Consider the following 22,843-nt stretch of genomic DNA (forward strand, 5'->3'; position numbering starts at 1 on the left):
GATTCATTTTTCAAGAAATTTAGTAATTCAATCATATTTACGATTTTTTAAATTGAGTCTTCAATCGTCAAATAGAACTGAAATATAACATAAAAAATCATAATAAAAAATGAGAAACTAATAAGAAATAAAATTGTAGAATTACACTTTGTAAAATTATAATTATAAAAGGGGTTAAATATATTTTTTTTCCTTAACTTTGAATAAAAATTAAAATTAATCCATTTTCGAAATTTTGGTCCTATTTATTTTTTAAACTTTTAAAATACTTGAATTTAGTCTTTTTAACTAAGTTTTGTTAAGTTTATTTGATGTTTAAACACATCTCATAATAACATTTAAGTTAATATTAAAGAAAAATATGTCAAATAACTTAAATATTATCATAACGTGCTTGAAACGTCAAATATATTTAACAAAATTTAGTTAAAATAATTAAATTCATGTATTTTTAAAATTAGAAACTAAATTAATCACAAAATAAAAAAAATTCTTATAGAAGTTTTCTCCTTACTTTATTCTGGCTTGACCCAAAATCATGGGATATAAATCAAGTGAGGTGTTTATTATAATAAAAATGTGGAACAAGAGAGAGAGAGAAAGAATTTGATCTTTCCTTCCACTGCATCAAATGGAAAACAACCAAAAGAAGAAAACACAATTATCAAACGTGGTGTAATTGGAAAATAATAAGTTTATACTCTTTTTATTGTTATTTGTGAAAACAATAGCTGCATAAGCGAAATGATACAAATGTTATGATCCTTGAAACATACTATTTGAAGTATTTGAACACGTAATTGGAGCCTTCTAACAAATACGTACAATCTATAGCAAAATAGGACTCGAAAAAAAAATGAAAATCATAATTTGTGAGAGAAAGCATCAACAGTGAACGAAGAAGGTACGTATCATTGAGTGTGGTTTGAAAAAGCAGCACACCAATAAATACAGAAGAACACACATTTTAAAGAATGAACACAGGAAATTAAATAAATGTTAATGACTACGATTTTGCTTCACATTTTTTGTAAATAATATTCTCCGTACAATCTAAGAAATAAGTTAAAAATATCAATTGACTTCAACTTTTCAGTCTTGTTGTTTTTAGTTTTTGGTACAAAGGTTATGTTTACTTTACGTCATGGTTTTCTATTTTTCATAGATGTTAAGAAAAATAACTAAAGAAGTTCAATATTTTCTTCTTTTGTTCTTACGAAATAGAAAAAAAAAAGGATCATGAGCATCGTCTAATTTATGAATTTTGCTACATTAATTCCGGATGCATGTTCATACCATATGGCCAAACAAACATTAAATATTTGTAAGCATTTTTCTGAGTTTTTTAAAACACGTTGTCGCTTGGCCACACGTTACCCCAAATATTCCATTTTTTTATGGCAACGTTATGGCGAATTTGGTTTTTTTAAATAAATTTATTTTGATATGAAAAAAAAAATAATATTGGGAAGTCCATAATTAACATTTTAGGAATCGGACATTTATTTCTTGTACAAATACAATAAATTCTCTAACGTGAAATTTATTACGATTCAGCTTGTAATTTACTTAGTAATAATTGAGAAGCATATTATTGTAAAAAAAAAAACAAAACTAAGAAGCATATTATATAATATTAAATGTGAAAGGAGAGAATAATAAATACGACAAAAAAATTACACTGCAACGAATTAATTTATGAAGTGAGATACTGCCAATAACTGTTCTCATTCCCCATAAGACTTGATAGTAAATAAGTAATATTGAAAAATGTTACTGTATTTTGATATCAAGGTTCACATAGAGACATAAGGGTATATATTTAAATGGAAACCAAATATTAGTTTTTGAAATTAAACCATTTAATATTTAAAGAGGAAATAAATACGTTTACCAATATATTTTGTCATGCTATAGATATTAATCTAAAGATATGTGATTAGGTATGTCAAAAATATTTGTATCTCTTGACATTCTTCTTTTTTTCTTTTTTCTTTAAAATTGGACATATACATAAAAGACAGTGACGTTTATGATATGTTTCTTGTCAAATGATGGAATCAAAATAAGAATATCTGGCACGTGGCAGTTATGATTTATTATTTGATTTTTTTTTCAGGAATCAATCGAAAAAAGTGTGTTTGTTGATCAAAACATTAATTAAAGAATTTCCATTATGTTGAACGTTATTTTATATTTATTTTTATAATTATTTGGACTTGTATGAACTTGAGTTTGTTTGAACTTTAATTAAAACTTATGACATATTTTATTTTATTTGAATTTATTATTAAATGTTTATTTTTTTAATAATTTTGTAAATATTTGCGGGTACCTGTGGATACCCGCGGATATGAAAAAAATAGACGGGTACACGTATAACAGATATCCGACGGATATGGATACGGATACAAGACGAATATTTATCCAGCGAATAAGGTACGGGGGAGCTACTACCCGTACCCTACCCGCCCCGTTGACATCCCTATTTGTGACATGAGCTCGAGATTAAATTAAGATAATTTCTTACTAGTTTCTTGCGAATTAAGACATTGAGATAATCGTTAAAAAACTTAATATTTGACTTAATGTTGGGCATGCAATGGTGACATAATACAATCTCGATGATTCTTCATTAAGTCTTATGGGGAATGAGAAAGCATTTGCACTAAGAATAACGTTAAAAAATGTAAGTTGTTGTATATATTTATATATAACACGGCTAAATATTAAGATAAAGATTATTAACGATACAATTAGAATGTTGTATCTATTTATGATAATAATTATTTGAATAATCCTAATTATAAATACATTCTTACATTCACATAAAACACATCCAATTTAGTGCAAAATATGGTTAGATAGTTTAATTTGTCGGAGATGACACCAATTATTATGTAACGAAGGTCAAATAAATTGAATTACAATCGATATTGTGTTTGGATTATTACGTTTTTAAAAAAAAAGTTATATTCTAACTAATAGTTATAATTTTTAGTCCAACAATAAACATCTATCGATCATTATTATAATCAATATCACAAATTCAATTTTTAATGCATAATTATTCAAAGAGAGATTGTTAAATAAAAATTGAGGATAAATTCAATAGAAATGAGAAAAAAAAATATTGACAAATAAAATACAGGAGAACGAGAAGATATATATTTATTTTCTTTCTTATTTATTCTTTATTTTTTTTTTACTTTTACATATTTTAAGCAAACATTGCTCTAAAACATATATTTGATTATTTACATTTTGCATTTTTTTACTCTATACAATCATCAATTAATTAATCCAATTGTAAGCAGATATTTAATCACAATTGTAGTTTTTTTATTTATTTTTATGATCATTGTGTAGACTTAGTCTCTATTAAATACATTTTCACAAATGGGATATTCTACTTATCTTAGTTACATAATTATTGTCCATTAACTTGCTATTTAATATTTACTAAAATGTTAACGTCATATTTATGAGGGTACCATGTGATGTGATTCAAGGTATCAATTTGGCAAAAATAAAGTAAGATAGCAAATAAAATGGTAATAACCTCAAAATATAGTTAAATCTAAATTACTTCTGATCTTTTAACATTAATAATTATAAATCAAGTTGGTTCTTAAAATCACTACTACCGTTTAATTTGATTTATAAACATTAGTTCTGCCCCAAATTTTGGTTCTCAACCTCACTACATTTGTCCAAAACTTTTACTTTTTTTATGCAAGATTTTGCTTTGTTATTGATTAACTTTTTGTTTAGTTCCATTTATTTGAAGTATTTAAATAAAAGGGTAATTTTAAATTAAGCAATTCACTGAGAAGCAACACTCTTGTGAGCGAATGCGTGTTCCAATATACCCTTGTATTGTGAAGGCATTTCATGTTTAGGTTAAATGTTTAATAAAACATTTTATTATCTTTATTATTTTTATCTTTAATTTCTGCAACATACTTTTGTCAATTTTCCTATTAAAAATGACTTCTTAATTTACTTTAAATAGCTTTACTTATGAAGTTAATTTTTTCTTAACATACATCATAAAACTCAAATCTAAGTCTTAATTTTGTTGGCTTCAACCAAAGGGTAAGTGATGATATATGTTTCACTTAATTAATACTAATAGTTAGTTTTTTTTTTGTGAAAAATAAAAAGCAATTATTGTCACTAATTCAAAATAATTAACAATTAATAATTATCTGTAAGACTATCTACACTTCACAAATAAATTATTTATAAAATATTTTAACAAAGTAACTCCTGTCATGTGAGTTATTCTTTCTTTTTCCTTTTTTATAAAAAAAAAAAGAGTTTGGTCCTAGAGTGGTTTATTAGGGTCAAAAAACGTTTTTACATATTAAAAAATAAGGGTTAAATATGTTTTTAGTTCCTGAACTTTGATCCAAAATTGGAATTCGTCATTGGTCAAAACTTTAATAAGTTTTGGTCCTTAAACTTTAAAAATGAATGAATATAATCATTTTAACCCAATTTTGTTAACTCTTTTTTAGGTTTCGAATACATTTCTCAGTAAATATTGAGCCGAGAATGTGTCAAACGACATAAACAACTCCAATATTTACTGAGAACTGCGTTCGAAACCTAAAAAAAAAAGTTAACAAAGTTGAGTTAAAAGGACTATATTAATTTATTTTTAAAGTTTAAGGACCAAAATTTAGGCCAATGACGAATTTCAATTTTAAATCAAAATTCAGGAACTAAAAACATAATTAACCTTAAAAAAAAAAATTAATATGAGTCGTTGTAATTACACATCTTTATAATATCATTTTTATCACTTTAAATAAATCAACTATTTCTAATAAACCCACACTGTACCCAGTACTTTAATAGTTCGATATTCATTTTACTTTTAGTTCGGTGTATTTTTATTTTAAATATAACCTTTAAAAGTACGTGAAAAGATGCTGAACATAAAAAAAAAACACATTCATACTGCATTAAAATAGAAGTAAGATCCAAAGAAAATAGGAAGCAACAGTTGTTGAACGAAGCCACTTATTATTTTCTGAATTTTTGTTCAGATAATTTCAAACTACTTACTACACTGAAAGTTGATCTGATATAAAATTAGAGAACAACTCCATCTGGTTTGAACCTGTCTTCGGTGTGACTCAACCACCCAAATTTTGCTCTTTCTACCTCTTAAATTCCCACATACTGTTCAAAGGTCTTTTTCTTCTGTCAACAAAGATCTTCAATATAGATAAAATGACAAATGAGTCAAAGAATTAGTTTGGTGTTATAACTTTATCTAATTTTATTAATTTACACGTTACAGTTTAACAAAATTTATATATATATATATATATATTATCAAGTTGCTAATGCAGTTTAAAATATATAATTAAGTTGGAGTCTTGCATTAATGATGTCATACTGTTTCAACTCCAATGTGAATTCTTAGAATTTATGGACTTAACATTCATAATAGATTAAATAATATATCATTCAAAACCTTGAATGTAGAATTTCTCTTAATCATTACCATGATTAGTAATGATTAGAACTCTTAAAAGAAACAAATAGTTTTCACTTGTACCCATCAATGTCGATAAAAAGAAACAATTTTTAGTATAACCCTTTTATTCCATCACTTCTTCTGCACCAAATTTAATCTGATTTAGTCCAACGCAACACAAAAAATTGGAAATTTTTACTGCTAGAGGAAAGAAAAAGAAAAGAAAATCCATGCAAGTAAGGACAAAAGAAGAGGATTGAGGCCACTAAACCGGCATCCGAAGATATTGGCGACCGAGATAGGCGCCTCAAATATTTTGATTTTATAATGTATCATTCACACAATAACGTTTGTTTGTCAAAGGTACCGTAATTCATACCAACATCCAGGGGCAATTACGAAATGCCCCCACATTGGCAAACATTTCATTTACCTACGATGCTGTGCTTCTGAATACAAATGTCACCAACATCATCGTCATCTTCTTTGTTGTTTTTTACTATAAACTTATTTGCCCTTAAAGCCAACAAAAAGAAGAGAATACAAATTACAAACAGAGAGTGTAAACAACACAACACAGCATAACATAAAACCCATAACCAAAGCAAGGTCTGCCGTTGAACGCAGCAGACCAGGGCTTAATCTCTTCTTCAAAAGTTTTGGTCTTGTTGAAGGGTTTTAAGCTTCACTCGTTTTTTCTTTTTCTCCGCATTGTCTTTCACTTGACATATATGTAAATATACTATTTATATATAGATATATTTTTTTCTGCATTTGGAGTTGCAAAGCGCGTCTTTTTGTGGAAGTGGTGGTGAAGGGGGAGGGGCAAGATCTTTCATTTTGATAGGTGGAGTAGTCGTTGGCTCTGTTGGCAGTAGATCCGGTTGCAAGCTGAGATTTTGATCCGATCTCTCTCAGAAATGGTACTCATTTCTCATTTATTTGAATTTTGTCTGGTGTCTTGGTGGAGTCAATTTCAAGTCCTCCATTCGCTTTCAGTGCCGTGAAACTCACTTTGTTGAAATGAGATTGTTTTCTTTCTTTCTTCTTTGTTAATGAAATTGGGGTTCTTGTTTTTCTCTGTTAGTGGACTGATCTGCTATAGCATAGAAAGTAGGTTTGGGCGATTCTTTTACTTAGAACCGATTACTTCTAGTTTTTTATGAATGTGTTGTTTTTGCCAGCAGACATTGTAGGAGTCCAATTCTATGGCGGATATTTTTTTTTATGTTAATTTTGTTCTTTGAAGAAACATGACGCCACAAGGTCTAAATCTGGGAAGATCATAATTTATTTCAATTTTCTGTTATTTTAACTGGACTTGTAGGGAAAAATAAGCCTATTGTGAATGCTGTCTTCTGAATCCTCTGTTCTGAACTAAGTACTGCAAAATTGCTATTATTATATTTGTTGCAATGTATCATTGATTGACTTAGATGATTTTGCAATGATTGTTTTGAATTTGGTTCAAAATTATAATAAAACATTACTGTATTTTGTGTTGAGGAAACTTAATCGAATAGATCTGACGTTATTATGACAATGTAGGTGCTTCACTTCAAAGCAGCGTAGTTAATGGGTTAATGTGCATGTCTGCGTGAATGAGGAGGACTAGTTTATTTCCTTTCCTATGTTTGTTACTATTTGTGCGGTGTAGCTATTGCTTATTATCCTCCTTGGTTGATATTTTCAATCAATAAAGTTAATTGGGTGATAGTAGTTTTTTAGTGTTTCCTGAGTTACTAATTTTTCAGTTAATAAAAATTGTTTAGTGTTTCCTTCCTTATTATCTGAGAAGCTTGACTAATCCATGAATCTTTAGCTTGTTTGTCATCTATTTCACTAGCGTTGTTTTATATTTTGGTCAGTATCGATATTGAGTTCAATAGTAGTTGCGCATATGTTTTCTTCTAATTACGTTGCAACATGCTTTTAATATTGCTGTTAGTGAAGCAACTTTGATTGACCTCCTTCATTGAATTTGTTATTCTCTACTGCTGAAATTGTAGTTAAAATTTCACAGATACTATTCCACAAAAGAAAGTAGTTAAGCGCATGTTTGGTTTGAAGTTTACAATTCATGCAAATGAAAAAAATTCATGTCAAATCCTTCAATAATGAAAAAGTTACTCTCTTTTGCTTCTCCTTTGACTTGAATCCTTGCTTGTTGTATATGCAACTAGATAAGCTATGATACGCAGATGAACTTTGAGGAAGAACTAGAATATCAGTAGTCTTTTCAGTAGTCAGGGGATGTTTGGTTTGAGAAAATGTTTCTTGTGTACTACCAAATATAAAATAAAATAACATTTTTATTGTTTACTCCATTTTTTATTTTTTAATGCAAAATTATGGAAAAAAGGTTGTTTTTTTTACACTTGCACTTTCCTTTGCAAACATTGGAAACAGGAAGCAAAGTGAAAACAAGGTGATATTTGTAAAAATAGAAAATGAAGCTAAAAACATATTTGCTCACAACAGCGAACCCTTACATTTTTGTAATAAACTAGCAGTTATGTTGTATTACCTTTTCTAGTTTGCATGTGTAGACTTATATTTCAACTGTGGGGAATTTAAGATTTATATTTCCTTTTACCCACAGTTTGAGTCTCACTCTAGTTGTTTGATTATGTGTAAACTATTATTTGATAGGTACTTAATTCTGTGTAGTTAGTACAGTTAAGTTGTGATACTCTTCCTTGTAGGCTGCTACTGCCAATCCTATAGTTGGGTCCCAGATTTGGATGGAGGATCCTGATGTGGCTTGGATAGATGGTGAGGTCTTGGAGGTTAAAGGAGATGCAATTAAAGTCCTTTGTTCTTCAGGGAAGACGGTGAGTGTACTTTGTTATATTTGCTAAAAGCTAATCCTCAATAATGCTTTTTCATGTTCTTGGAAACTTGTCCTTTTTACTTTGAGTGCTTTGATTTCTCAAACATGAATAACTGGTTCAAATCTTTGAAGCATAGTGTAATGAAGATATGTGCCTTATTGAACGTTTTAAACTGTCTGTTCTTGTCTTGCATTTTTATGATAGATATACATTTTTAATTTAATCCTAAATTTGCGAAATTTCAACGCACCTTCTTTTGTCTTGAAATTTGCAGGTTGTTGTTGAAGCTTCTAGTATCTATCATAAAGATACTGAAGTTCCACCAAGTGGCGTGGATGATATGACAAAGCTTGCATACCTGCATGAACCTGGAGTGCTGGATAATCTGAGATCAAGATATGATATAAATGAAATTTATGTATGCATTACAGTTTCCAACTCTTCAAAGTGTGTGTCTGTTGCATGGGGGGAATAGTTTCCTTTATTTCGCATTTGTTAGTATCTAAATACTTTCGTACCATATCGAGAAGTGCTGACTAATTTTTTGCTTCCAGACTTACACTGGGAATATATTGATTGCTGTGAACCCTTTCATAAAGCTCCCTCATTTATATGACAGCCACATGATGGCCCAATATAAAGGAGCAGCTTTTGGTGAGCTAAGTCCGCATCCCTTTGCTGTTGCAGATGCAGCATATAGGTAGTTTTCATATCTTTCCTGCAGAAGGATCATGCTAATAGTTTTGGAGTCTGACTACTCTAATTATTGTGTATTTATTTAGGCTTATGATAAATGAGGGAATCAGCCAATCAATATTGGTTAGTGGTGAAAGTGGGGCTGGTAAAACAGAAAGTACCAAGCTACTCATGAGGTATCTTGCTTACATGGGTGGGAGAGCTGCTGCTGCTGAAGGTAGAACTATCGAGCAAAAGGTCCTGGAGGTAAGAGAATTGACATTTACAAAGCTGATTTATCTTGTTAACCTTTTTTCTGCATCTAAATTTCTTACAATCCTAAATTCTGTTCATTCAACTTTACCCTTATGTTTTCCCTTCATTGATTTGCAGTCCAATCCTGTTCTAGAAGCCTTTGGCAATGCGAAGACGGTTAGGAACAATAATTCAAGGTGGGAAATAATAGTAAGTTTTCTGCTTATGTAGTTATATTGCAATTATCTTGCTATCGTGTCTTATTTTATTTTCTCATCTGTGACTTCTGCAGTCGTTTTGGTAAGTTTGTGGAGATTCAATTTGACCAGAGGGGAAGAATTTCAGGGGCTGCTATCAGGACTTATCTGCTTGAAAGATCACGTGTTTGCCAGGTGTCAGATCCAGAGAGGAACTATCATTGTTTCTACATGCTCTGTGCTGCACCTCCTGAGGTACTGAAGCTATTTTTTTAAAATTAATTTGTTTCTGGATTCAATATAATTGTAAGTAAATTACCATTAGAAAAAACTGTCTGGAAATTGACTTATAGAGGACTTTGATAGAACATAAGAGCTGATTTACTTAACACTCATAATAATTATGTATGCTCATTTATGGTTTTTTTGTTGTTGTAAGATATGTGTTTGCATTGGCAAAATGTTTTCAAAGTTATTTATAGGTATGTTTGTGCTCAGCTCTTTTTTTATTTTGTTACTTCTTATTATCTGGTCCTCTCTTTCTGACAGGATGTTAAAAAGTACAAATTAGGAGATCCAAGAATGTTTCATTATCTGAATCAATCAAATTGCTTTGAGTTAGAGGGGCTTGATGAATCTAAGGAATATAGGGATACAAGGAGAGCAATGGATATTGTTGGAATAAGTTCCGAGGAGCAGGTATTTTATAGAGATCTTTTTTATGATTGTTTTCAGTTTCTTAAAGCTTGACCTATGATTCAATTCCCCCACTGCTCTTTAGGATGCAATTTTTAAAGTTGTCGCAGCAATTTTACATCTTGGGAACATTGAATTTAAGAAAGGGAAGGAGATAGACTCATCTGAGCCCAGAGATGAAAAATCTTGGTTCCATCTGAAGACTGCTGCTGAGCTTTTCATGTGAGAAAGCATTGTGCACTTGCATTATTTCAAGATTTTGCATTTCACCTTTTGACCTTGACTCATAATTTTTATTCAGGTGTGATGTAAAGGCACTTGAAGATTCTCTTTGCAAACGTGTAATTGTTACTCGAGATGAAACAATTACGAAATGGCTGGATCCAGAAGCTGCTGCACTCAGTCGAGATGCCTTGGCTAAGATTGTGTACTCACGATTGTTTGACTGGTAAGCCTGTAAGAAGATTCCCTAAAAATATATATTTTTGAACTTTGTTACAGTTACCATGTTAATCTGTTTCTTTAATTTTCTGTCTTGATTCTGTAGGTTGGTTGATAAAATTAATAATTCTATCGGGCAGGATCCTGAGTCAAAATCCTTAATTGGTGTGCTGGATATTTATGGTTTTGAGAGTTTCAAGACTAACAGGTTTGTAATTGGCGCACTTTTGTTGTGTAATTAACATCTGTGAGTTTTCATGGGAACACTCTGTCCAAGAAACTTATAGATTGTTTGGGAGTCTGATGTTCTCCTCCACTAGTTTTCACATTGTAAGATGCTAGATTGAATTTGTGATGCCATTGAGTCCATCCTTGGTTCATTATAAACTTGTTTTGTAGTAGCAATGTTTGTGATAAATCCATTTGTTATTTTGGTTTGCTGTTGAACTAAATTTTCAGGAAATGTCGTTCCTTTTTTATTCCTTTCTTATAGTTTTATTGTAAAAATGCTGATTCTGTATGTTATGACTGGTTGTTATGTGTATGTGCAGTTTTGAGCAATTTTGTATTAATTTGACCAATGAAAAGCTCCAGCAACATTTTAATCAGGTTTGTTGTTGAAAGAGATATCTTTTTCTTTATAATTGAGAATACCTTTTGCTTGTATATTTTAAATTGTTGGAAATCTTATATCAATTAGAGATCTCATCAATTATAGTATATAAGTGAGTGCAAAACTTGTCGTATGAGTTAGTTTGTGAATTTGAGTTAGACTTAAAGTTTAGATTTTGAGATGAGGGTTAAATTTGTTTTCATGTGTTAAAATGGGTTGTGGCTTGTGGGCTAGCCCATCAAAACGGGACGGGTTGGGATGAAATTTTCAATTTGCCAGCCCATTTTGGTCTGGCTCGCCTAGCCTGATAAATTTGGCAGGCTAAAGGTGCGCTAGCTCACCTTTGGCCCGCTAACCTGTTTTATTTTAATTTTTTTAAATTAAAAATTAAAAAGATTAAATTTTCTATATTATATTTTTATAAAAATGTAAATATGCAATACTAATTTAATTTATCCAATTAAAAATATTAATTAATCAATTAAAAGCTTAGAAAATATTTATACGATTAAATATACTTTAAATATTTATTTATATGTATATGCAAACAAATTTGAAAAAGAAAAAAACAGTGGTGTGCCAGCCTGCCAGCCTCACCACCCCGCCTTGTGCGCGGCTGATTGCAGTTTCTAGCCCGTTTTTTGGTGGCGGTCCAGCCGGCCCGGCTTGGTTTTACAGGCCAAGGGTGGGCTGGGCCAAAACAAGCTAGATTGGTTGGTTTTGCCACCCCTAGTTTTCAGTCCCTTAACTTTTATACAGTTTGGTCCTCAAACTTAAAAATGAATAAATATAGTGTTTCTAATCTAATTTCATTAAATTTTTTGACTTGTCAAGTGACATTTTAAACTAAGTTGTTTACATCGTTTGACACATTCTAGCTTAAATGCATTCTAGAACAATGTTTAACACGTATACAAAATCTAATGTCATTGTGTTAAGATGACTATATTCATTCATTTTTAAAGTTTTGAGATCAAAACGTATTAAAGTTGGGGACAAGGATGAAGTCCAATTTCGCGTCCAAGTTTAGGGACTATAAACATATTTAATCCCTAAGATAATATTAGATAGTGCCACTTGCTATCAAACTAAACACAAATATTTAGTCCTTGGTATGGTTGTATGTGTTGGGGATTCTACATCAACTAAAGATTTCACTAAATTATAGTATATAACTGGATGCAAACTTTATTATATAAGTCAGTTTTGTAAGTTTGAATTAGGCTTAAAATCCAATTTCTAAAAGAAACAAACAATAATCTCTCTCTTTTAATTTACTTTCATGCTCTTGTAACGCCCAAATATATTTTTTTCTGCAGCATGTTTTCAAAATGGAGCAAGAAGAATACAAAAAGGAGGAAATTGATTGGAGTTACATTGAATTTGTGGACAATCAAGATATTCTGGATCTCATTGAAAAGGTTTCCTTTCTGACTCTTCAATCCTTGGCTTGGTCTCTTGTAGGTTGCTTGGTTAAGTCAAAGATATTCATTTATTTCGGTTAAAGATTATATATTAAATGTGGTGGCGGACAGACATATAATTGGTAAATTAAATTGGCTTATTGACAGACGGTGCAGTAGTGTATTTTCATTGGTTGAGGCATATCGAGCTTTTGTCTTAAAATTGGCTGTGATGTTTCTGTTGCTATATTGGTCACAACATTCTAAACAGTAGTTAAACTGAATAACAACAAATATCAGTTATGTGAGATGTGAACTAGTACTAGCTTAAGTGAAAATAAAATATCATGACATAGCATAGGTTGCTTGATCTAGTTTTCTTACATATATCATTCAAAGTGATATAAAAAAAAAAAAATGTAATCCTCGGGAGTCAATTTAGGTGGATTAAATTATATAGTTGGTATAACTGATTGAAGTGTCCCTGAATGGTATACTCTGCTTTAGTAAATCTAATTATTATTATACATAATGCTGGAAGCTTTAACTAATAGTTTTGTGGAGCATAAGCTATTAGTAAATCTAATTAATAGGTTTGTGGAGCATAAGCGAGGTGTTGTCGTTAGAACATCGGTGGGTGGACATACAAATCAAGGTTATAGAGAAAGAAGCACTACATTGGGGGAATCATTTTGAAAATAAGTTGATGTGGAAAGAAGCTGCTTGAAAATTTGCCCTGAAAGCAAATGAGAGACATGAAAGGAAGAATGTTTTGTTTATGGGGGTTAAGTGAATGAAAACATTGAATGTGATTTTTCTGTCGTTTTAGGGACTAGGTTGAATTTTTAATGAAATAGAAAAGGTAAATCTAATTACCTTGAAATGATCACTGCTAGTTGAGTTCACCCAAATTGACCTTATTTTGCATCCCTTACATAGAAAAATATCATGTACTTTATCAATGCATTATTTTGCCATTGCTTCTGTTAGCACACTGATATCGTAGTTGTATTTGTGCAGGTTGCTATTAGTGAATTTATTATTTACAGTTAGAAATTTATTTTGAGTCTTGAATTATCTTTTATTCATTTGCAGAAACCTGGTGGCATTATTGCTCTTCTGGATGAAGCTTGGTATATTTTATGCTGATAGCCCATATTCTATCTGTTGTTTTTACTGAGGCTCTGATAGCTGTGTTTTTGTTCTATGCAGTATGTTTCCTAGATCAACACATGAAACTTTTGCCCAAAAGCTGTATCAGACCTTCAAAAACCATAAAAGGTTTAGCAAGCCTAAATTATCACGTAGTGACTTTACAATTTGCCATTATGCTGGAGATGTAAGTTGGTTATATTGTTATTTTTTCATTCAGATATAATAAGTAAATAAAGAAGATACATTTATAATTTAAACATGCTGGAATGCTGTATGTGATTTAATCTGTAATTTGTAGGTCACTTATCAAACTGAATTTTTCCTCGACAAGAACAAAGATTATGTCGTTGCAGAGCACCAAGCACTTCTCTGTGCTTCAAAATGCCCCTTTGTATCGGGTTTGTTTCCTCCTTCACCTGAGGAATCTTCAAAACAATCAAAGTTCTCCTCCATTGGCTCACGATTTAAGGTTGGTTATTAGGAAACCAACTGATTTGTCTTTCTTGCCTAACCTATGTGTTTGAGAAAACACTTCATATGTCTTGCAGCAACAATTGCAATCTTTACTTGAAACTCTCAGTTCCACTGAGCCACACTACATTCGTTGTGTAAAACCCAATAATCTTCTCAAGCCAGCAATTTTTGAGAATAAAAATGTTTTGCTGCAACTACGTTGTGGGGTAAGACTGCTAGTATTTTATTGATTTACTTTTAGCATGATATGTCTTGTACTGTAATAGAAGTTAAACCTGATATCGTGCAAGTTTATGCTTATTAGCATAGTTCGTCTGGTTGTAGGGAGTTATGGAGGCAATTAGGATAAGTTGTGCCGGGTATCCTACAAGAAAAACCTTTGATGAATTTGTGGATCGATTTAGTCTTCTTGCACCTGAAGCATTGGATGGAAGGTATCTGAATCGGCATCCTTTTTATTAGTCATTATTCTGAAAGTGCTTACCTTTTTTGTATTTTTCCTTTTAGTTCTGATGAGGTCACTGCTTGCAAGAGGATTCTAAAGAATATTGGACTTGAAGGTTGTCAGGTAACTATTACTATGTGAGAGAATCTTTTATCCTATGGGAGTCTTTTTCTCCCATGTGTAATTGACTCCTACTACCATTATATTGCCAGTAAATTTGGAAGGTGTAGTTTAGGTTTAGGAATGATCACTAAGGCATGTGTTTGTCAAGCATATACAAAAATGAATTGCTATTAATGCTCATCTGTACTCACTGTAATGATATCCACCATTGCATTAGATAATTGCATACTGGTGATACGTATTAGCTAATTTAGTGGTATTGTTTATTGCTACAGATTGGTAAGACAAAGGTGTTTCTTCGAGCTGGTCAGATGGCAGAACTAGATACCCGTAGAAGTGAAATCTTAGGAAGGTCAGCAAGCATTATTCAGAGAAAAGTTCGTTCATATTTGTCACGCCGAAGTTTCATATTGCTTCGTCTGTCGGCTTTGAGGATTCAAGCTGCATGCAGAGGTATTTGCTCATTGCTTATTGAAATATTAGCTCACAGGTTGGATTTGGGAAGAAATTTTGTGCTTTGTGAAGTATGATGACTTTCTTTGTACTGACTGCAGGACAACTTGCTCGGCAAGTGTATGAGGGAATGCGGCAGGAGGCTTCTAGTTTGGTGATTCAGAGGTGCTTCCGCATGCATATTGCTAGGAAGGCATACAATGATTTGCATGCTACTGCTGTCACTATCCAGACGGGTATGCGGGGAATGGCTGCTCGTTGTGAGCTATACTTTAGAAGGAGGACTAAAGCAGCAATTGTCATTCAGGTATTTTGAGCACTTTTACTATTTCTGGTCATGGATTCTATTGCAAAATCATTGTTACTGAGCTTGGCACTTTTACTTTGGGTTCAAATAGTATGTTATTCCCAACACTGATGATTGTGCATTGTAGAGCCACTGCCAGAAATACTTGGCACAACTTCATTTCACCGAACTAAAGAAAGCAGCAATTACAACACAATGTGCATGGAGAGGAAAAGTTGCTAGGCAAGAGTTGCGAAAGCTCAAGATGGTATGTACTTATGTTTTTCTCCTTAATCCTTTGAATCCATGTATGAAAATATGTTTGAAAATTGAAAGTCGTGACTTGCGAGCTCATAAATATCATACAACTGATAGGATCCAGGATAATAGTTATTACGGAAATTGAATTTAGATTTCAGTGAATTCATAGATCTATTGAAAATTGGTTAGCGGCCTATGCCCTTTAGAATTTGTAGTATAATGTTCTTTAAGTAGCAAGTAATTACTACTACTAGGCAGTATTTTTACTACTTTTGAGTCACAGTCAGACAAAAAAAATGTTGAGTTTTGATATGTAGAATTGACTTGTACATGAAAGCTTTTTTATGGTTCTCTCATCACATTCCAAGCTAACCCATAATCATTGTAGTACTGTACAAAACTTCATTAGCCTGCACGAAATTTTCACTTCATGTAGCAACATTGTAAAGCTACATTAATTATACTCCAAGCAGAGGTTTTACCTCCACTGCAAATTTCTCATTTTCACTACTCTATGCCTACAAACAATAATATCCCACTTCGCTTTGGTCCATTTTATCTATAATATGGATAACGTCTGGTTGACGACCTTGATAATTTATAGTGATTGAGATTTTTAATTTTATGCAGGCTGCAAGAGAAACTGGAGCTCTCCAAGCTGCCAAAAGTAAGCTTGAAAAGCAAGTTGAAGACCTTACGTTAAGGTTGCAGCTGGAAAAACGTTTGAGGGTAATATACTATGGATTTTTCGTACCAACTGCTAACTCAAGCAACTTTAATGTGGTCAACCAGCAATTTTAAGTTGCATGAATTAACCCTGTCCAATTAGTAAGAGCAAAATATTGTAGTGTGCTTTTTAGCACCGTAGCAATACTTAGAAACTTTTCATACTGGAGTGAAATTAATTTGTGTAATTGATGAGAAGGAGCTTTTTTCTGCATTTTCTGAGAAAGATGTATGACATTGATAAACATCATTTAGTTAGTATCTTGAAAAGCTTCTTAAGCCTGCATTATTACGCATAGGTTGACATGGAAGAAGCAAAAGCTCAAGAAAACCAAAGATTACAATCTGCTTTGCAAGAGATGCAACTTCAGTTTAAAGAAACTAAGTTACTTCTTGAAAAGGAGAAAGAGGCTACAAAAGTAGCAGCAGAGAGAGCTCCCGTTATACAGGAGATTCCAGTTATTGACCATGCTTTGTTGGAGAAGCTCAGTGGTGAGAATGAGAAACTCAAGGTAAAGTGGTTATGACATGGATATTTGTGCTTCATTTCAAGAAAGTATTTGTATATTGATACATTTTGTGGAAGATATATTGTCATATTGTATTATTAAGATAGTACTTCGTGAATTCTGTTACAGAACATGGTGAGTTCACTGGAAAAGAAAATTGATGAAACAGAAAAAAAGTACGAAGAGGCTAGCAAAATTGGCGAAGAAAGGTTAAAGCAAGCTTTGGATGCGGAATCAAAAGTAATTCAGTTGAAGACTGCTATGCAAAGGTTGTATTTGTGATTAAACTTTGTTGATTTAAGATAAATATCTAATTGACATCCTTTGATGTTTTGAACCCTTTTTTTGTCTCCTGAGTGTAAAGGTTGTCATTCGTACTCTATTTGCTGTAACAAGATTTCTATCATCATGGCCATTTTTTTTTCTTTAATTATTGTTTATAGGCTTGAAGAGAAATTCATAGACATGGAATCTGCAAACCATATTCTTCAGAAGCAATCACTACTAAACTCATCTGTGAAAACAATAGCAGAACACCTGTCTTCCCCAGTGGACGTGGTAATTTGTTGTAGCTAACGTATACAAGTTCTCATGCTCTCAATCTAAATATACATCTAATGAAATGATTACATTTTTTTACGCAGAAATTAGAAAATGGTCACCATGTGGCAGAAGAGGAGAAAGTTGTTGTAAGTATTCTTTACAACTGTTTTCGTGTGCCTTCTGTAACACTTGACTGTTTCCAATGGAGTATAAATTGAGCGACCTTTGCAGGATACATATGTCACGCCTGTGAAACAATTTGGTACAGAATCTGACTTCAAACTAAGGAGATCTTACATTGAACGACAACATGTATGTACTTAAAATCAGGAATTTAATTCTGTTTGTTGTCATGGTATTTCATGCAAAAAATCATTCTCAAGTTAAACTCTTGTTTACTGTAGGAGAGTGTTGATTCGCTTGTTAACTGTGTTATGAAAAATATTGGCTTCAGTCATGGAAAACCCATTGCTGCATTCACCATTTACAAATGTCTTCTCCACTGGAAATCTTTTGAAGCTGAAAGAACCAGTGTATTTGATCGCCTGATTCAAATGATTGGTTCTGAAATTGAGGTAGTGTAATTACATTATTCTAAATTATATTTTATAAGATAATATGTGCCGATATGTGCTGTAGATTATCCATTACCACAAAATGGAGGACTCTTTCTTTCTTCCATAACCAATAAAACTAACTAATTAATATGAAACTCTTAAAAAATAAATTTTAAGTTTAACTCAATATCACAAAGCTAAACTGTAAAGTAAGATTTGCATCTACTTGTATTCTATAATTTAACATTTCAAGCATGAGAAAGAGGGGAGTCTAATACGGTTGACATAATAGGTCCAACAAACTTCATTGAGATAAATTGATAGCATCTTAGTGGACTTTAAATTTAAGTCAATCTTACAAAACTGATTTGTAAGGTAAAATTGGAATCCACTCATATAATTTTAGTCATATCTCTAATCGATTTAAGATTTGAAAAGTCATTTTAATCGTATATGTTTTATTAATGCTTTAAACTGGATATTTCTGGGTACTAAAAAGCTTCAGCTAGATAATCCAAAATTGAAAACTTGAATCCAGGGAAAGCAAGTGCTTTCTAGTGAGAAAAATCATACTTATACCAAAAAGATTTTGTTTTGTCATCAACTCTTCATCCTGCTGAGGGTGTTTCATGGATTAATGCAGCTTAGGGAAAACTTAAATCACATGATTAGTCTCTTTTAGATTCTCACTGCACATCATAATTATGCTGATTATTCTAATGTGGTCTATTACAAAAATTATTCAATATGCAGTTGGAACAGTATAAACCCTCAACGAAATAGTTTAATATTGAGCTACGAAAAGTAGATAGTATCCAAGTCCAATACAATGAAATAAGGAAATAGTATGAAAGATATGAACTAAATGCGCTCCAAGTGGTTGATGAAATTCAGCAATGATCACCTGAGAATTAGAAAAAAGTAGGTCCAGAGATAGGGAGAGCAGAATATGAATTCAAAGAGAAGGTTCACCTCCAACATGCCCCAAACAAATAATCCTTCAGCCTTATATTCTCTCTCTTCTGTCTAGTGCTTTTTCTTATTCCCCTTTGTTGTGAGTCATTAACTATGTGTACTTTTTCTCTAACTGCATTAGACGTCACATTTTCCTCACTCCTTACACCTGTTACAGCAGTCTAGTGAAATGTAATGTTCATTATCAGTTAACAACTATTGTATTGGAGGAGGGAGTGTCTCGTTTTTTAGTTTGATTCTCGTTCCAGGATAATGTTTTTTGTGAAATTACTGGGGTAAGAAGTAATACATAAGCAGACTTGAATGCTGCTTTGGTAGTTTCATGGTTTATTGTTGTAGTCATCCTTCCCTCCATTTCTTTGTAGACTTTGTGTCTTTATGAACCTGTTTGTATTGTTCATGGAGCAATAAATTATTTTGTGGGTACTGTAATGTTAAATGGTGTGAATTTAATTTTGTGATATTCAATATTAGTTGTGTTTTTGTTAACAAAAGTGTTAGAGCACTCTTCAAAAGTAAATTGTTGACTTTCTTCTTTCTTACTCTCTCTTTTACGATACAGAATCAAGATGGAAATGATCATATGGCCTATTGGCTGTCGAATACATCTGCGTTATTGTTTTTACTTGAACAAAGTCTTAAATCTGGGAGTTCAACAAATGCTACCCCAGTTAGAAAACCACCTAATCCAACATCTCTCTTTGGAAGAATGACTATGGTAATGAATATTTCTTAAATTGTATGTTAACTGATTTTCATCTCACACTTGAATGTTATAATGATTAATTCAAGGGTAAATTGCAGAGTTTTCTTTCATCCCCTTCTTCTGCCAACCTTGCTGCCCCTCCATCCGATGTTGTGCGCAAGGTAGAAGCTAAGTATCCTGCCTTGCTTTTTAAGCAACAGTTGACAGCCTATTTGGAGAAAATATATGGCATCATTCGGGATAATTTGAAGAAGGATTTAACTGCGGTCCTTGCATTATGCATCCAGGTGTGCTGAAATCTATTTATCAATTGTTCCAACTCAAGTTTACTGGACAACGTATATATCTAGTTCATGTAGTTATAATTGTTTACCAGATACATTTTCTAGAAATTCCCAATGATTATGGGCCTAATATTATCTTTGTTGTATATTTTTCATTCTTCATGTTCCTTATGCAAATCTCATGTTGATATGTAGGCACCAAGAACATCAAAGGGAGGGTTACGTTCTAGCCGATCCTCAGCTAAAGATTCCCCAATGGTTCACTGGCAGAGTACTATTGAATCCCTAAATACCCTCCTCTGTACATTGAAAGAGAACTTTGTACGAAGATAAATCTCTATTAACTTCTGATTACTGAGCACTTACCTCTGTTAGACACCTACATTTCATTTCTGAAAATTTCTAAAATGTGGTATATTCCTTTTCTGTTTCAGGTGCCACCAGTTCTTATTCAAAAGATCTTCAGTCAGACATTCTCATATATTAATGTGCAACTTTTCAATAGGTAAGTAGTTTTTGCGTACATCTATTAGCACATTTTCTTTTTGCATCATGATTGTTTTTTTTTTTCCCCTTGAAATGTGGAAAGGCTAATAAGACCTCTTTTTCTCAAATGATTACAGTCTTCTTCTTCGACGTGATTGTTGCACATTCAGCAACGGGGAATATGTGAAAGCTGGATTAGCTGAATTAGAGCTGTGGTGCTGCCAAGCAAAGGAAGAGGTAAATTGTTTTTTCTTTAACCGTAATGTGTTTATCTCAAGTTATTGTTTCCACGTCCTTTTGAACTGCTGTACACATTTTAGTAAAAGCTCCAACTAATTGCCTTGAGCACAAACTTGCAGTATGCAGGGTCATCATGGGATGAACTTAAGCACATAAGACAGGCTGTTGGATTCTTGGTAAGAGTTTACCGTTTGATTATTTAGAACCTTTTCATGGTTTCAATGTGCTCACATTTTGCCGGTGGTTCATTCTTTTGATGGTAAATGATGATTCTCTGTTGCAGTTTCTTTTGTTTTTACCGTATAAAAAAAATCTGGACGTTTCTTGAAATGATTAGTTTTAGTAACAGGATAAATCTAGCAAAAATAACGGACAGAAGACATCTGCTTTTACTTTTAGATCAATATTATGTCTAAATTCTTTTCCATGTTTGAAGTAACTACTGTATTAGTAAAAAATGCTTCTTATATTGGTTCTAGAAAGAAAATCATCCCCCAACAAATCCCTTTGGAGACTTAATCATATAGATTTAAATTTGTCTTAATTATTCCCATCTTGTTTAATTCTTGTCTATGTTTATATACAGGTTATTCATCAGAAGTACAGGATTTCCTACGATGAAATCATCAACGATTTATGTCCTGTAAGTCTTTATCCATCTCAAACTTCCGTGTGAGTGAATGAGGCCTGTATCTCTATCAACATAATTCTCTATGGAGTCTTTTTTGTAAAAAACTTTGGAGATGCAAGCACCTAACCCATGGCCTGTCTATGGATTCACTGTTTGTTTCTTCTAGTAGTTGTTGACATGCTTGCCCAGGTTGTTAGTTTGTTCAACCTGGGGAGTGAATGAAGTTACTTCTAGGACTGAAATTCAGACGCATGTTTTCATTCAGTTGTTGTAAGGGGTGGATAAAGGAGACTAGGGATATTGATATGTGCATGGTCTCAAAAGCATTTTTTTTTTTTGCTGATAAACTGTCAAATGTCTTTTATAGTGTATATGTTTCTTTGATGTCTTTTCCTTTACATTTTTCTCCCCCTTATCTTTTGCTTCTCCAGATCTTGAGTGTCCAACAGCTATACAGAATATGTACACTTTACTGGGATGGTAACTACAATACTCGAAGTGTATCTCCAGATGTAAGTTTGTGTGTATATTTTCCAATAACAGCAAAAGTCATTGCTGAAGTTGTACATACTTGACTAATGCTCTCAAATCTTCCTCCAGGTGCTTTCAAGCATGAGGATGTTAATGGCTGAAGACTCCAACAACGCTCAGAGTGATTCTTTCTTGTTGGATGACAGTTCTAGGTGAGAGCTCTTTTAATAACATGTACTTTTGCCATTAGAATACAGAACTATGTAGTGGGAAATATGATCTTCTGATTATATTGGATAATCAAAATAAGAAGGTAAAATAAATTAATAAATTTGTATTCACAAGAAATATCTTATATGTTCAACAAACGGTTTTTGCTTCTTTACAGCATCCCCTTCTCAGTTGATGATCTTTCTACATCACTGCAAGAGAAGGACTTCTCAGACATGAAACCAGCGGATGAGCTTCTTGAAAATCCAGCCTTCCAATTTTTGAATGAGTAGGTGTACAAAACTTAGTGTATACTTCCTTCTAAATTTCTCTTCTCAAGCCTGACAACAAAATCAGTTGTTGGTCCTTGCCATTGTTGGTTGTAAATGCCATTCTATTATTCTCTCTACACCAGAAAGAAAGAGAAAAAAAAAAGAAAAACTTCACACCCTTTTGGCCATATCCCTGCATTCTGTAAAGTTATTTTTTCATTCTTTTGTTAAGCATTCAATTGTAAAATGTTATTGTTAATAGGGGCAAGGGATATTTTTAGCATCAGTTAGCTTGCCTTGTATTTTCCCTTTTTACCTCTTTCCTTGTCCTTCTGATCAATTGAAGCAGTTTCACTCTTATGTTCTGTGGGGCCAAGCTCACTATAATTTTTGACTTTGTCATATAGAAACACTTGCATGTTAGTGTA

The 22,843-nt window shown here is 32.2% G+C and overlaps 1 protein-coding gene across 2 annotated transcripts; it reads left to right on the forward strand.

Annotated features, from left to right (window-relative positions):
- Positions 1 to 5,971: 5,971 nt before the first annotated feature.
- On the forward strand, positions 5,972 to 22,843 carry LOC114185721 (myosin-6-like). Of its 2 annotated transcripts, XM_028073600.2 has the most exons (39): positions 5,972 to 6,417; positions 8,200 to 8,328; positions 8,603 to 8,746; positions 8,883 to 9,028; positions 9,111 to 9,270; positions 9,397 to 9,455; positions 9,551 to 9,710; positions 10,005 to 10,154; positions 10,237 to 10,373; positions 10,453 to 10,599; positions 10,699 to 10,800; positions 11,144 to 11,201; positions 12,525 to 12,626; positions 13,704 to 13,741; positions 13,821 to 13,947; positions 14,062 to 14,232; positions 14,312 to 14,443; positions 14,562 to 14,671; positions 14,745 to 14,805; positions 15,081 to 15,258; positions 15,360 to 15,565; positions 15,693 to 15,812; positions 16,436 to 16,534; positions 16,831 to 17,043; positions 17,170 to 17,309; positions 17,484 to 17,598; positions 17,685 to 17,729; positions 17,815 to 17,895; positions 17,988 to 18,158; positions 19,678 to 19,833; positions 19,920 to 20,108; positions 20,301 to 20,426; positions 20,540 to 20,610; positions 20,729 to 20,828; positions 20,951 to 21,007; positions 21,418 to 21,474; positions 21,894 to 21,974; positions 22,063 to 22,145; positions 22,322 to 22,843. In XM_028073600.2, exons 1-39 carry the CDS (start codon positions 6,415 to 6,417, stop codon positions 22,434 to 22,436), a joined length of 4,539 nt encoding a protein of 1,512 aa, XP_027929401.1. In that variant the 5' UTR covers positions 5,972 to 6,414; the 3' UTR covers positions 22,437 to 22,843. The 2 variants fall into 2 exon arrangements, with proteins under 2 accessions (XP_027929401.1, XP_027929410.1); XM_028073609.2 differs by lacking the exons at positions 5,972 to 6,417; positions 8,200 to 8,328; positions 8,603 to 8,746; positions 8,883 to 9,028; positions 9,111 to 9,270 and having other exon boundaries at positions 9,411 to 9,468.

The sequence above is a fragment of the Vigna unguiculata genome, chromosome 1 (assembly GCF_037176805.1).
Source record: "Vigna unguiculata cultivar grain cowpea cultivar isolate G323 ecotype 2 chromosome 1, ASM3717680v1, whole genome shotgun sequence".
NCBI classification, from domain to species: Eukaryota; Viridiplantae; Streptophyta; class Magnoliopsida; order Fabales; family Fabaceae; genus Vigna; species Vigna unguiculata.